The sequence below is a fragment of the Arvicanthis niloticus genome, chromosome 17 (assembly GCF_011762505.2).
Source record: "Arvicanthis niloticus isolate mArvNil1 chromosome 17, mArvNil1.pat.X, whole genome shotgun sequence".
NCBI lineage: Eukaryota > Metazoa > Chordata > Mammalia > Rodentia > Muridae > Arvicanthis > Arvicanthis niloticus.
The window spans coordinates 61,232,176-61,248,769 of NC_047674.1; the positions used below are offsets into that span (position 1 = coordinate 61,232,176).

A 16,594-nucleotide genomic window follows, 5' to 3' on the forward strand; every position below is an offset into this window, starting at 1 on the left:
GATCAAGAAAACATTTTAAATAGGTATGCTGTGGGCAGCCATGAACATCTTGGGCTGCTGTTCGTTGGAATCTTAACGTGTTCTGGAGTCAGCTGCAGGCTAGAATATATCTAACCTGTGATCTTGGCCAAATTATTTGTCTCTCTCATTCATTCCACAAACATGACAGGACTCCCGGGTGATCATCTGTGCTTATCGGTGGGTGGGTGGGTGATCCTAATATCAGCTGTATGTTTCAGGAGACTCTAAAGTGTTTAGTAGTTAATTCAAAGCCCAAATAAACACTAATTATTAGGGTTTGCCCCGTTTTACTCCAAAAAAAAAAAAAAAAAGAAAAAAGAAAGAAAACAACCCACAGGTAAATTCTCAAGTTATTCTTTGGAGGTCTGCGGTCTAAAGACAGCTTTTGAATTTAAGAGTCTTAATTCTCTCCGAGATCACAGACACGCCAATTCCCGGAAGGGCAGGGCATTTCCAGGGCTACACAAGCCCTCGCCTAAAGCCCTTTACTGAGCTGCTTTTATTCCCACAACTGCTACGACTGTGGTGGTGTGAGTGGCCTGTGAGTGAATCGCCGCAATGGGAAGACAGGCCAGGCTGGCAACGGTGCTGGGGACCCTGACAGCTCTGAGAGAGCCACTGGACGCAGGTCTGGCCCACGCCCCTCGGGCTCCCAACCCGCCGGCTTAGAGCGTCGCCGCCCAGATAACAATGGTAGTAGTGAGGGTGGAGCCCCGGGGCCGGTAGAGGAAGGCAGAGTAAGGATGTGAGTAGTAGGTCTGGCCCCGGGCGGGGGCCGGAAAACTGGCGGAGGCACGTGACACAAGCCCACGCCCCCTTCTTCATTCCTGACGCTCCTGCCTCGCCTTGCAGGCAGAGCCCCAAGACGTCCGTTCAGATTAAGGGGGCGTCAGCGAGGGCGGGGCCATGCTCCCTTAGCTGGCAAGGGTGGAGTCGAGCGCTTGATCGACAAGGCCACGTGACCCCAACCCCGCCCCTTTGGCGGCCACTTGGATGGCGAAGGCGCGGTAGCGGAAGTGACCTCACGGCGTTCTTTGCTGCGTGCGGCTACGTGGCGGAGCCGGCGGAAGCAGTTCCTTCGCTGGACCCAGAGTGTTTGTGTTTTGGTTCGTGAGGAGCCGGGGCGGTCTGAGGGGAGGAGACCGAGGGAGGAGGAGGACGGCGAGGACGGCGAGGAGGAAGGAGTCCTCGGAACTCGAGCGCGGCGACTCTGGAGGAGGAGAAAGGAAGGCGGAGCGGAGAGGCGGAGACGCAGCCCGGCAGGGGCGGCACGGCGCTCGGAGTCCCGCGCCGGCCTGTGTGAGAAGTAGCGAGCAGGCGACGCCGCTGCAGCCGCGGCGCATCCGATCTCCGGGCCGTGCGTGGCCTCGCTGCCGGGAGCCGCGCCCCAGGTAAGCCGCCCTCGGGCTGGGTCTCCGTGGTCCCGGCCTGGGCCTGGGCCTCCAAGCCGCCGCGGGCCCTCAACTCTAGTGACTCATCCTTCCAGCAGCTTCGGAGCCTGGGACGTAGGGATCCGCTGAGGGAGCGGCGGGTGTCACCCTCTTCCCTTCACAAGATGGCGCCGTGGGAAGAGCCTGGGGCCGTGGCGGTCTCCAGCCCAGTCCTTGGGTCTTTCTCCAGGCCGCCGAGCCGAATCGCATCCGGGGTAAGGGGGTGGCTCAGGAGCGCGCCCATAGGGCCCAGCGGAGCTCCTGGCCCTAGCACCCCTGTTTGATTTCTCGGCGTCTTCCAGACAGGAACCGGGGCCTACAGCAGGTGGGGATTGGGGAGCTCCGCCTACTTCTGACTGGCTTGGCCCGGCTATGCGAATGGTGGGGTCCTCAGGTTTCTAGCGTAGAAGGTGGTGAGACCAGCCCTTGGGGCTCCGTACTAGCAGGTTAACATCCTAACACCTCCACAAGTTTAAAGCTTTGACTGTCACACTTGGCATATGAGTTTTTGCCTTGCAGGAATGGATTTAAAGTTCTGGATTATCAGTTGCCTTGCACATAACTAATTTAAAAAAAAAAAAATGCGTTACATCTTTCAGAATAGTGAGGACTGCCCAGAATCGTTCTTAATGTAAAATTTGAACCCGTAGGGTTATGAACAAAGTAGACAGCACAACAGTACCTGGAACAATTTAAGGGCTCAATAAAATTTTTAATCAAAGACTACCTAACTGTGTAAAATAATTACTATTTTAAAGATTCAAGATGCTTATTATGCAAAAGTTTTTTGTGGAATAAAAAGTACAAGTAATAAGTACAGAGCCTTTGTGCACTGAGCAGTAGCTTCACTGAAGTACACCCAGCTCTTGCACACGTGACATTAATATGGTCTGTCTGTCTGTTTATAATTTGGCCTGTTTCCTGTTTGAGGTCTCTGGAAGTTAAGATTTAGTAGCTTTGCACTTCAAAAGACATTGACTATGAAGGCACCCACCTGTCATCTCATTCTGGAAGCTGAGGTAGGATCAGGACTCCAGGCCATCCCTAACCTATCCTGTGCTTGCCTAGGCTACAAGTCCCTGTCATACGATGGGGATGTGGGGCAGGAAACAATTTAAACAAAACCAAAACTAAGTACGAATTTTTGTTTCTATTTTCTATAAGAATTGATGTTTCCCTGAGATTTTGGAAGTACCATAGGCATACAGATCAAGTTTTGTCCTGGATAAGTCAATTACTGTTCTGTAGGTAAGGGACAATTGAGAAACATTTAAGCTGAAGGTATGTTGGTGTCTTTTCAGTCTGTATGAGTCTACTGATCTACAGACATTGATTAATTAATGAATTCACCAAGAGGCCATTTTAATTGCCAATTTCAAACACTGTGTACTTAGTAAGCACTGTATTAGAGATTACATATGTTGTCTTACTTAATTCTCATAGTTGCTATGCAATGTATTATGAATATAGAGATTTGAAGATAAAAGCTTTGCTTAGGCAGAAATTGGCATAGCAGGGACTATAATATTTCAAAATCTGGTTTGTTTTATGAGTTGGGGAGAAATGAGAGTTTTACTTAATTACTTTTGACAAGCTCTCACTGTATATTTCTGGGTGACTTGAAACATCCTTTGCAGACCAGGCTCACTTGGAACCCACAGATATTCATCCACCTTTTTCTGGCCCTGGAGTGCTAGAATAAAAATCTTGGGCCACTATGTCTGTTGTTTTGAGATGAGCCTTGCTAAATATTTCTGACTAGCATACTTCTGTCTCAGCTTCTCAAGTTCTAGGACCACAGGCAAGCTCCATCATGCCAGGCTGGAATGGTAGTTTTATTTATGTGCTGTTGGTTAGAAGCAGCTTAAACATGTCATCTGTAAATGTGTCAGTATTTGTTGGTAAAGATAGGAACTCTTCAAAGCTAGTAACTAGATTAGGCTAAGAGGTGGTTTCTTAAAACCTGAGCTGGGCTTAGTGGGGCATACCTTTAATTAGAGAACTCAGGAGGTAAAGGGTGTACTTGATCTCTTTGCATTCAGGGACAGCCAGGGCTACACAGAGAAACCTTGTTTTAAAACAACATGCAAACAGGTAACACAGAGATTTTATGGATATATTTATTAATGAATTTGTCATTATCAAGTGGTCCGTATATCAATTAAAATTTTATAGGAAATACAAATAAATGTAGCTTTTGGTCAAAGAAATTTTTTAGGGGGAAAATGCTTAGTATATTCTATTTTTAATAAGCTTATAACCCACATTTAGTTTATGTTTATATGTGTATGTATTCTTGTGTGAAGGTATGTGCATTTCACAGCATTTTTGTGACGATCAAAGGGACAACCCCAGGTCTTGGTCCTCACCTTTCACCATACATGCATGGTTCCCAGAATCCAAACTCAAGTTTATACTGCACGTGCTTTACCCAGTGATCTTTCTCCTCCTTTGCCTAAGAAGGATTTCATAGCCCTCCTTCCTCCAGTTCTCTGAGTACTGGGATTACAGGCTTGCCCCATCCAAGTTCCATATATTGATTAAGAGTTTGGAGTAAAATATTAAGGTTGACTTGTGAATAAGCTTAAAGGGTGTTTCAAATATTTCGCAGTTCTACCAAGATTAGATGTCTGGGTGCACATCTTAAGAGCCTGAAGAAGCCATTCAATGCTACTTTGTGACACCCTGTCTAAACAGGAGGAGAGAGGACTCACTCAGACCAGCTTTTTTCCAAATACATTGCTAAACAGAAAATAAAACACAAAGCTATCCCCAAAAATCACTGTAAGTAAGTAAGTCACTCCTAATCAGTTGTGCCAAATAGAGAAATCATTATCAGCTAGGCACACAATCATGAGAGTTAAAAAAATTATTTGGTGTTTGGGAATGGCTGTTAAATGAAAAATGTATCATTTAATGGAAGCCTTCAGATAGTAAGCTCTAGAGTTGTTCTAGAAGCTTTCCATTTACTAGCATAATTTCTTTCAAAATAATTTTAACCCAAGTATTATGACATTAGAACCTAATTTTTCTTTTCTGTCTGTCTGTCTTTCTATTCTTTCTTCCTTTGAAGATTTTGGTTTTAGTTTGTTTTAGTTTATATGTCTATGGTATGTGCTTATGAGTGCTGGTGCCTAAGAAGGCCTGAGGAGGATGCCAGATCACCTGAAGCTGGTGTTATGAGTGGTTGTGAATCACCCTATAATTGAACTCCAGTCACCTAGAATTGCAGTACTCATACTAAGCTGCCATCTCTCCAGCACCTAGAATCTGAATTCTTGATTGACTTCTCAGATTGTTCTATCATAGTTAATAGTGTGATCTCAGTGAAGTTACTTAACCTTTCAGTGCCTCTTTCCTCATTTATAAGAATTGTAATAGTGCTTGATATTGTTGAGTGACTGTATTAAGTATGTAGAATACTGATGGCATGAAGTCAAGTCTTCTTTCTGTTTGTTTTTTGACCTAGAGCTTGCTGCTTGCTGGGCAAGCACTCTTCCAGTCCCCAGCTCCAAAATCAAATTGTTGAAGGTTAGTTACTGTTTAGTTTTGCTGTCAGGTCTTAACTTGTCTGTGGCTTTGGGTCGTGCCTCACTCAGCCCTCCCAAGTTTGGCATTGCTATTGCCACCACACCCTTACCTCTTTCCTTTTTTCATCTTTCTTGGTTAATATACAGAGAGATGGGTTATGAGCAACATTTTTATTTATGTCATTATATTTTGTTCCTCCTTGCTTGACCCCCACTGCTCTTCTTTGTCCTCCTATCTTACCCCTTTCTTCTCTGTAGATTGTCTACCTTCTGCTTGCATGATAGACATACTCCATTACTTTCTCTTCTTCCAAGTATTTCTTTCTCTTCCTTTAGATTTTTTTACAATCTTTCTGAAGTTTAACTTGAGGTGATTTTAGGCTCAAATCATATGCCATTATTTCTCTTGAAAGGTAGCAAAATGCTAGAGAGATGGCTCAGTGGTTAAGAGCGCTGACTGCTCTTCCAGGGGTCCTGAGTTCAATTCCCAGCAACCACATGGTGGCTCACAACCATCTGTAATGGGATCTGATGCCGTCTTCTGCTGTGTCAGAAGATAGCTACAGTGTGCTCATATACATAAAAAAAAATAAATAAATCTTTAAAGAAAGGAGGCAAAATAAACTATGATACTAGCTTCCTAGTTAGTTAGTCATTACAATACAGTGAGTAAACTTACTAAAGTGACTACTACTGATTTACTTAGTTTTTATTTATTTAGTTATTATTTGTGTCTCTACAGGTATTTTCTCCAGAAAGAAAACAAAATTGATCCCGTGCATCCTGGAAGTTCATTTAGGAATCTGAAGTTAGGGACTTCTTTAAAATTTGGACATGGCTAATCGAGGAGCAACAAGACCCAACGGGCCAAATACTGGAAATAAAATATGCCAGTTCAAACTGGTCCTTCTAGGAGAGTCTGCTGTTGGCAAATCAAGCCTGGTGCTTCGCTTTGTGAAAGGCCAATTTCATGAATTTCAAGAGAGTACCATTGGGGGTGAGATTCTTCTTATTTTCCTTTTAATCATTTAACTGAATCATACATTAATATTTGTTCTAAATGTGATTTTTAATAACTAAATTGATCATGCAAGGAAGAAAAAAAATTTTTAGGAGACCTCAAACTTTAAAATATACTTTATTTTGGTGTTTTCTTTAAACAAGGTATTGTACCCTAAACTATTCTGAAATTTCTGTGAATTTCTAACTGGCATACCTCCATATCCTAATTCTTGGGATTATAAATATAATCAAGCCCAGCATGGTTTTTTGGCTCAAACAATATTTAATGGGGGGAGGGGATGGTGTAACAAAACACAAAATTGAAGCCTCTTGTTTATTTATGTAGGAAATTTTAAGACCTGATCTTCCCCTATATCCCATGCTTCCTGTGAACTTGGCATTCCTACTTGGCTTGGCCTACCAAGTGTGGGGACACAGATTTAGTTACCATACATGGCTTATTTTATTTTTGAGTCAGGGTGTCAAACATAGCACAGTTTTATTTCATAGTTTTCAGTTTTTGTTTTGTTTGTTTGGGTTTTTGGGGGGGGGGGCGGGGGTGAGATAAGAGTGGCACATTCATAAGATAGGACTCATAGCCCTAGGTTGGCCTGGAACTGAAACCAGGATGATATTCTACCTCCTAAATGTTGAGATTACAGGTGGGCCACCACAACCCATGTTTGTGGCGCTAGGGTTGAAACCCTGGGTTTTATGCATGCTAGGAAAGCACAACTAGGGTATGTCTCTAGACCTCAGTAATTTTTAACACAATATTTTTATCTTTAGTTCTTTAGTGCACATTATGTTTGTTAGGTTAGGGAAGTCACATGTTAATTTTCCTCTTACATGAAATGGAAATAACAGAGCTTTACCTGAAATGAAAACAGATGTTCTTGTGTCTAGGCAGAGAATAAATTGTCAGCTAAACAAATACCAGTGTAATTGTTGCTGAGTAATTTTTAGCATTGTTAATATGCTATATAATAATATTTTTTGGATGATACCTGATTAGTATTTGATTTAAAGTTTCTGATTAAGTAGGGCCTAGAGAGATGGCTAAACAGTTAGCACTGATTGCTCTTCCAGAGGTAAGAACTTTAGGCACAGATTTTATTTAGAACAGTGGTTCTCAACCTGTGGGTCGTGACTTCTTTAGAGTTGAGTGACTCTTTCACAGGGGCTGCATGTAGATTTAGCATGAGTTTGAGGTAGCCTGCTCTACATGAGATCCTGCCTCAAAACAATGTGAGAACAGAATATGGTCACACACATCTTTAAATTCCAGCCCCCAGGAGGCTCAGGCCAGCCAAGGCTATATGGTGAGACCCTGTCTCAAAAAAACCCAATAAAATAAACTATATAGTAACACGCTTCACATGGTGGTTTATGTCTATTGTAATCCTAGTACTTGGTTGGCAGTGTGAGATGTGAGGATTGCTGTGAATTTGAACACAGCCTAGGTTACATGAGAACTGGCTCAATAGGAAAAACAAAAAGTAAGTAAACTAGTAACAGATGAAATACAGAAATGTAAAAAGCAAATACTTTCTAAACCTGAGACTCCCTTAAGAAATTAGCGATGCAGATTCCTTCACACAGATAGTATAAGCATTTTACAGCCAAGTTTGTGGAATTAGGCATGGTAAATTCCTTAGTAATTTTAAGTTCATTTCTTGGTTTTCACAAATGTAGCCAGCCATGTAAACTAAATGGATTTCACTCAACATTAAATGAGTTACTTGTTAGATTACCTGGGGAATACAGGTAAATGGATTACTACTTATATGTATCTTAAAATTTCTGGTTATTACAGTTAGTGATGATGTAACTAAAATAGTAGTGTGGATCTTTTGTGCTTAAAATTTTAAAATGTGGCTGGGCAGTGGTGGCGCACGCCTTTAATCCCAGCGCTTGGGAGGCAGAGGCAGGCGGATTTCTGAGTTCGAGGCCAGCCTGGTCTACAGAGTGAGTTCCAGGACAGCCAGGGCTACACAGAGAAACCCTGTCCCGAAAAACAAAAAAAACAAAAAAAACAAAAAAAAAAAAAAAAAAAAAAAATTTTTTTTTAAATGTGTATAGGAACTAGTGGGTATGTTCATTGGCTTAATTTTGTTTGTTTTAGAGACAAAAGTTTTCTTTGTAGCCGAGGCTGACCCAAACTCACTTGTAGCCTAGCCTGGCCTTAAACTTTACCTTATTACCTCCTGCTGGAATTACAGGCTTGGGCCACCACACCGGGATGTATGTTTGTTTGGTTTGTTTCTTAAGACAGTGCTTACATATATGATCTCTGCCGGCCTTATTTGACTTGTCATTATATTTACGTATTGCATGAATATTGACAGAAGTGTGCCACAATGCATATTTGGAGGGCAGAGGACAACTTTCTGGATCTGACCCTCCTTCCACATATGTTTTCATAGCCTCAACTCAGGTCATCGGGTGCTTTTTTTACCCAGTGAGCCATTTGCCAGCCCTAAAATTATTTTTCATTTGTAGATAACACATGATAGTTTGATTATTTGTCAAACAGTATTTGCATGTATCAAAACTGTCTATGTTGAAGTATATGTGACTTTTGTTCCTCAGTTACATCTGTGCTCTGTCTTTTCTGGCCGGGGCAATGAACTTTAACAAACTGGCTCCAAACCAGATCTGCCTCCTTCTGCTTCCCAAGTGTTGAGTTAAGTGTGCACCATCACATGCAATTTAAAAGAACACCTAGGGTTGGTAATGTAGTAGCACAGTGGTAGAGCACTAGCCTAGTCTACATGAGGTTCTAGGTTCAACCTCCAGTACTATAAACAGAAGTAAACATCAACCAAAGACATTCTTTGGAAATCTTTATCCAATTCAATACTTTATAAAATATGTAAACAGGGTGGAAGTGTTTATAAAGGGCACAGGATTGTCAATCCTATTCAACAGTAATATTTTAATTACACAGAGAATATTTTGAATGCATAACTCAGAGGACTGATAATGTAACTACTGCATCATCATCTCCTTAGGTCCTGAGTGACACAACTAATATGAAAAATCAAATTTCTACTAACATCTAATACAACCTACAAACCCATGAACTTATTAAATTCCAAGAGGAAATAGTACCCATTAAGATAATATTCTTTCACTTAAAACCAAGGACATCATACAGTAATTTTGTAGCTAAACAGTTGACTATATTACCCATGTATATGTGAAACTAAGACCTTATGAATGCTAAGCACACACTTTGCCACTGAATATAGCCTCAAATTTTTTTCTGTTTTGTTTTTTGAGACAGAGTCTGTGAGTCCTAGCTGTCTCAAAAAAACAAAACAAAAAAAATATTGCAAAATACTGCAAAGAATCATTATGAATCATGAGTATTACTATTTTGCCCTGTCTCAATGTTGTTGGGGTTAGGGAGCTGGCACTGATCAAGTATTTGAAAGTGTTCAACAGAATAACTTCATTAAGACCTGTAACTTAGTGAACTGTCTCTGTTGGTTCACTTGGCCATTTTGTTGTATACTGGGGCATAGTAGATTGTCTAAAGTTCATTCCCTATTTCCAAACACTGTATGACTTGAAATCACCTGTGTTACCTGTGTATAATGAATAGTACATGTCTATAATCCCAGCACTTGGAAGGTGGCAAAAGGATAAGTTCAACATCAGCCTCAAGTATGTAGTAAGTTTGAAGTCATGTCTCACAGTAATTCAAGAAGTTATTGTGGTTGATTTGTTTTTGAGACAGGGTTTTTTTTGTTTTTGTTTTGTTTGTTTGTTTGGTTTTTCGAGACAGGGTTTCTCTGTATAGCCTTGGCTGTCCTGGAACTCACTCGGTAGACCAGGCTGGCCTCGAACTCAGAAATCCGCCTGCCTCTGCCTCCCAAGTGCTGGGATTAAAGGTGTGCGCCACCACCGCCCGGCTTGAGACAGGGTTTTTAATAACGAAGGTTGTGTAGTGATTTCAGCTGTTTCTTCTACTTTGACTTCCCCAATGATAGAATTAGAGGCCACTGATTATACAGTGCTAGGGATTGAACCCATGAGTTAGTATATGATAATGCAAACTACCACCATCTAAACTACATTCTCAATTTAATTTGGAAGGTTTTGGGTCTTGTTTGTTTGTTGATTTATAGTTTGTATGTGTCATTGTGGGTACTTGAGTGCCATGGCATGTATGTGGAGGTCAGAGAACTAATTTGGGGGTGCTAACTCCTTCCTTTTGCCATATACTCCAGGGATAGAACTTGGGCTATCAGGTTTGTGTGCCAAGTACCTATGGTCATTTTGCTGGCTGATGTTTTTGTTTTTTATCAACTGTCTTGATGTAAGCATAAACTCTAGCTATTTAATTGGTAACCCATCAAAAAGAGATTTTTGTTGGTATCATGTCTTGGTCTTTTTTCTTTATATATTTTTAACATTAGGGATTGAACCTAGTACTTTAACCATGTTAAACAAGTACTCTGCCTCTGAATTATAGCCCAACCCACCTTGTTTTCCTCTTTGTTTTTAAGACAGGGTATTTGAACTCACTGTGGCTCAGAGCAAGACTTGGACTCTAAGAGCAGAATCTTTCTCCCTCAACTACCAGAGTAGCTGAGGTTTTTGGGTTTGTTTGTTTGTTTGTTTGTTTTTTAGGTCCAGTCATATCATTGAACTTTGAAGATAATCCCAGTACTTTACAAATCTCTCCATTGATGCCTTTTTGATTTCCTTCTTCTTCCTCCTGAAACTCCTACTCTTTATTTTGAGAAAGTCTTCCTGTATAGTCCAGATTGGCCTTGAAATCATGTTTCTCTTTAGTTCCAACTACTGAAATGACAGGGATGGGGGGAGTGGCACTCTTTTTTTATCTTTGTAAAACAAAACATCATAAAATAACAGTACATTTTGGAGCTGTATTGCATTTGTTATCTAATTTGTAAATTTCAGAAAGATATTACTTTATAGAAACAATTTTACCTATTAAGTAAGACACATGTCCACTCATGGGACTTAGATCACACATTTCCAAGTCTCATCAGTACATTAGTATGCCTGTATAAAAAAACACTAAATTTTATACGTAAAGAAACCAAGGCAGTAGCTTTCATAATTTTCCTGTGGTTTTTTGCAGCTAATTCAAAGCAGGTCCTTCAGTGCAACTGTTGTATAATTGCCCATGTGGAGGTTTTGTTGTTTTGGTTGGAGGAGGGAGTTATTTGTTTTTTGTTTTTTTATTGTAAGAAGTTGAAACTAGAAAATCAGTACACATGACAAGCATTGTGCTCTGTAATCAAATATTTGAACGTTATCAACTCTTTTATGTATCATAAAAGAGGTCATATATTAAAATAATGTGAAGGTACTTTCAAAAAACTTTGTCTTAGAAAAAGGAGGTAAAGGGGCTGGATATGATAGGAGTATGTCTTTTCCAGGCCTGCCAAGACTGCTTAGTGACATCCTGCCTAAAAGAAGAAAAGGGAGTAGGGGGATAAGAGATAGGGAGTTAAGGTTTCCAGTGGGTCTCCAAGATACCTGTTTCATTGTTTGTCCATTGAGACTCTGATTTTCTGGCCCCCTTTTCTGGTTTACAACTTTTACAGCTATACATTATTTTACAAATTATGTTTTCATATGGTTGCATGTATGGGGATTGGAGGGATGACTTGCACTTGTTCTCTTCCTGTCCTATGTGGGTCTTGGGAATTGAACTCAGTTGTAGCAAGCTGACTTTTTATGCTTACTTCAGCCTGGGTTTTCCTTGACAACCTAATACCTAGCTGAGTTTAAGCATAAGTTTTATGAAAGAATTAGGTAGAAGCTAGAGACTTTTCTATGACCAAGCTCAAGTTACAGTGTCAGTGCCAGTCTTGTACAAGTTGTAGTGTGGCATCATACAATGTAGGCAGGTCTCTTGGAACATAAAATCTACTGTAAGATCTTAACAGAAGAACTTCTTTAATGTTCTTTATAATTGTCATATGTCTATTTTATTTGATAATGGTGAAATTTCTCAATGTTTTTTATCATCGTATTTTCTTTCATACCTTGCAATCTCATTTATTGTTTTCTTATTTTCTTAACCACCAGCCCCTACCACCCCACATCACACACACACACACACACACACACACACACACACACACACACTCACTCCCTGGCGCTGGAGACCAAACCAGGGTCTTTGTAAGTTATGCAAAACATCCAACTGCTGAGCTGTGTCCCCAGCTGCAATGTTAGACATTTAACCCTCTTGCTTTTCTGTTTGCAGTTTCAGGTTACAATTCAGTAGTGGATTCATCTTCAAATGTTTGCTCCTGAACTTATTTCTGTAATGTGATTATTACATGTGGTTATAAAACCAAAGAAGCTTTAATGACTGAGATTTAAAGGGTTCCTGTCTTTTCATAAGTTTTCTCCCTTAGAACACTTCTAGTTTCTATGGGAATCTTGGCTTAAATCCTGTAAGTACCTGTAACCGTTAATATGATAGATTTGGGAGGTTAATTTGTTGTTATTTTGGCCTAGAACTCAAAAGGTCCTCACACTTCAGCTTCTCAAGTACTGATTTTACATGGGTATGTGCCACCACCCACATCATTTATCTGTGCTATGTTCCCTATCTTTACTGGGTGAAGTAGTGTAATCCCAGCATTCAGGAGCCAGATGCAGGTGAATGACTATCAAATTTAGGGCCAGACTAGTCTTTGTAAGGAGTTACAGGCCAGCCATACTTACTTAGTTACATAGTAACAGACTGGTTTTACTTATTTTTTAAGATTTTAAAATACATATGAGTATTTTGTTTGCCTGCATGTGTCTAAGTATACTACCTGCATGCCTTGTACCTGAGGAAGCCAGAAGACAGCATTGGATTTTTTCCAACTGCCATTATAGGTAGTTGTGAACCACACGTAGGCACTGAAACTGGGTCCTCTACCAGAGTAACAGACACTCTTAACCAGTGATCTATCACCCCAGCTCCAAAGCCTCATAAATTTTATTTATTTTGCCATTTATATGTTGTAAAAATCTCAACTTGTAATAAAAAGTATTGTCTACAACTAAAGTGTTTGTAGACATTTTCCACATGTCCAAATATAGCAATAACTTTTTTTTGTTGTTGCTGGTTTTTGTTTTTTGTTCTGTTTTGTTTTTCGAGACACGGTTTCTCTGTAGCCCTGGCTGTCCTGGAACTTACTCTGTAGACCAGGCTGGCCTCGAACTCAGAAATCTGCCTCCCAAGTGTTGGGATTAAAGGCGTGTGCCACTACTGCTAGCAGTAACCTCTTAAAGCAAGTTAATTGTATTTACTTTTTTTAAAAAACCACAAGGAAGACTATTACCAGCTGAACAGATCAAGAAACAGAGTATTGTGAAATGTGCTATTAATGGGCAGCAGATAAGTAATTATATGACAAGCAAAGTCATTAGATCAGCATTTCAGAATATCTCTACTTTATTAAGACGCTGTTTACCCTCTCCTGGTTCTGCTAGGAATTAACATCAAGATATTTACTAGTACTCCTTTGCACTCCCAACATCTTTCTTTGCTTCTGTTTTTCCTTGATTCTCTTCTTTTTTCCATTCCTCTTTCTCATTTTTCTTATCGCCCTTCCTTTTATTTTTGTTTCTTCTTTCCTTTCTTGTAATAAAAAAATACATATAAAATAAAACAGTCAAGAAAAACAAATTGTGATTAATTCTGTGATTGTTGTTAGTACCTTTCTGTGAACCAAATGGATGATGGTGATCTTGAACTTTTGATTCTTTTGCCCTCCCAGCTTTCACTGCTGGGATTATAAGTGTGTACCACTATGCCCTGGATTTTGTTGGTGGGGTGTATGTGTGTGTGGGGGGGTGGGGGGGCCTGATGGGGATGTGTGTGCACCAAAGCACTCTAAAAATAGGCCAATATCTCAGTACCCTTTTTTGATGTTTTAGCACCGCCTTTCCGTGCGCGTGTGCGTGCGCACGTGTATGTTTTGCCTATATGTATGTCTGCACACAGTGCCTATAGGAGCCATAGGAGAATGGATCCCTAGAATTGGAGTTACAGACATTGCGAGGTGTCACGTGGGTCGGGGAATTGAACCCAGGTCCTCTGGAAGAACTGTCAGTGCTCTTGAGCACTCAGCCATCTCTCCAGCTCCCGTTATTTCTTTTCTTTGTGATGTGTACCTTTATGCTGATTTAAAAATATAACTGACATTTTAGTTTAGAAAGTTGAAATGCTGACTTGGTGTGGTTTTGTATTTTAAAAAGATAAGACTCAATAGTATAATCCTAGCTGGTTTTGAACTTGAAACAATCTTTCTGCCTCTTCAGTGCCAGGATTACTGGAATACAATAGCAAATAATACCACGCCAAGTCCTAAGTTGTTTTAGTATATGCTTGGGTGTAAGGTACTAAATGTTAAAAGACTAATTTTAAAATCATACCCATGTACTTGCAGATATTCTCCATATGGTAATTAATGTTTAGATGATAACATATGACTAGGTTATATCCTGGCTAGTTGACTGCCTTAAAGGACTCTTTACATACTTTTAATTCTAGTACCGAAGAAGCTGAGCTAGAAGGAGGAGATCATTCTGACTATGCTTCTCAACTGCAGAAGGTCATAAACATTTGGGATCATACCTCTCCTTTTCTTCTCTTTTTACAGTGTGGAAGATTGGACCCAGGTCTCTACTTCTGAGCCACTCTTCAGCCTAGCCAATCTATCATTATTTATTGAAATAGGATCTCACTACATAGCCTTGACTGGTCTGGAGCTCACTGTTTATACCAGAATGGTCTCAAACTCAACAGATCCATCTGCTTCTGCCTCCTGAGTGCTAGAATTAATGGCCATGTGTCGTCATGCCTGGACATTCATTTTTTGATAACTTTGGTTGCTTCCATATTTTAACTATTACGTACATTGCTGCTTTGAACATTGATACACAAATATTGACACTGCTATTTTTTAAAACTTTTTAACAGATTTTATTTTATTTTATTTTATGAGTACACTTTGGCTGTCTTCAGACACAACAAAAGACGACATCGGATCCTATTACAGATGGTTGTGAGCCACTATGTAGTTGTTGGTAATTGAACTCAGGAACTCTAGAAGAGCAGTCAGTGCTCTTAACCGCTGAGCCATCTCTAGGCTGACACTACTTTTTATTAATATTGGATCTGTGGGACCTATATTTCTTGGAACTGGAATTATGAATAATTGTGAGCTGCTATGTGAGTGCTGGGAAGTAAATTGAATCTTCTGTAAGAGTGCTTCTATTTGCTAAACCATCTCCATTCCCAACTTTGTATTGTTTGAAAAATGTATTTTTGAGAAGGATAAAACACCCTAGACGAGGCAGCATATACACAGGGTCTCATTGTGTAGTTGAGATGGGCCTTCAACTTCTTATCCTCTTGTCTCATCCTCCCACGTGCTTGGATTACAGGCATGTGGCACCATGCTTAGCTTATAGGAACTTTCTACAGACCAAAAATCACTTTGCATTCACCACAGAAATATTTCTGAGTGTATTCACCTGTGGGTTTGGATGCTTCAAAGACATAGAGTCTCAGATTTGTGTAGTTAAATCTAGTAGTCTTACAGATTGTTGTTAAATCTAATAAGGCAATTTTTAGTTGAATTTGATACCTAAGTTGGAAGCCTGGGCATGTAGCTTAATGGTAGAGTGTATGGCTAGCATGTGTGAAGCCTTGAGTTCTATCCTGAGCATTACAAATAACCATCTGGTGGTAGTGTCGCTTTAGTTCCCATAGGTTTTCTGTTCCCTCTGTGTTTTATTGGGGCAGTTTTAGGAGAGGTTAACTGTTTTTTGATATCCTTTTGAGGCCATCAGTTTTGATATATTCTTTTCTTCCAGGAACAGTACAGTAGGAACTTGGGTATTTGTAGACTCAGTGGTTATAGTTTCAGCCAGTATTTATTTAGCTCATTCTTGTAATCCTTAACATATAGGAGGCTGAGTGGGTCTGTGATACAATAGAATGTGATGCTATCTCTAAACAAAACAAGTAAACTAAGTAAAAAGAATCAAGTATAAATCATGAACAGAGCTTTGGGAGCACATAAGGAGCAGATCTGACTAGGGTGACACAAGATGTAAGCACACAGTGTGGACAGTGATCTGTTCTTGGTCTGGTTCCTTGAATCCTGTTACTTTCCAGGAAGTTTCACCTGCTTATTCAGTGTTCCATTGTACAACTACTAACTCATCACAAGTCAGGAACTCGTGTTAGTTAAGCTGATACCTGTAGATTTAAAATAATTTCCAGTAACAACTATAGAGCAATATTAAATATTAATACTAAATTATAGTGATGCGGACATAATTGTTCACAGAATCAGAATTCCTCAGAGCCTTGCTACTAGGTAGTCTGCCAGTTTCATGCTTACAGATGAGATAGTTCTATGTTCTTTTAGAACTGACTCCAATGCTTTTCACAAATTATCTACATAAAAGCAATTTTTGTTTTAAACTATTATCATAATGGTTTAGTGTTTCTAATTTGTTGTTTGTAATTGGAATCTTTAACATATCTATGAAGAAGATTGTCTTTTACATTTTTTTTTTCTTTATTCATGTGAGCATGAGTGTGCA

At 40.0% G+C, this 16,594-nt stretch overlaps 1 protein-coding gene across 3 annotated transcripts in view; it reads left to right on the top strand.

Annotated features, from left to right (window-relative positions):
• The first annotated feature begins 741 nt into the window (after nucleotides 1-741).
• Nucleotides 742-16,594, top strand: part of Rab5a (RAB5A, member RAS oncogene family) — a 30,357-nt gene continuing 14,504 nt past the window's right edge. Inside the window, exons 1-3 of one of the 3 annotated variants that reach the window (XM_034521414.2) lie at nucleotides 1,077-1,412; nucleotides 4,921-4,982; nucleotides 5,724-5,978. In XM_034521414.2, coding sequence (XP_034377305.1) covers nucleotides 5,816-5,978 — 163 coding nt within the window. In that variant the 5' untranslated portion in view covers nucleotides 1,077-1,412; nucleotides 4,921-4,982; nucleotides 5,724-5,815. Of the gene's footprint in view, nucleotides 1,413-1,623; nucleotides 1,777-4,920; nucleotides 4,983-5,723; nucleotides 5,979-16,594 lie in introns of those variants that run through there. The other 2 variants (XM_034521413.2, XM_076915401.1) reach the window with 2 other exon arrangements.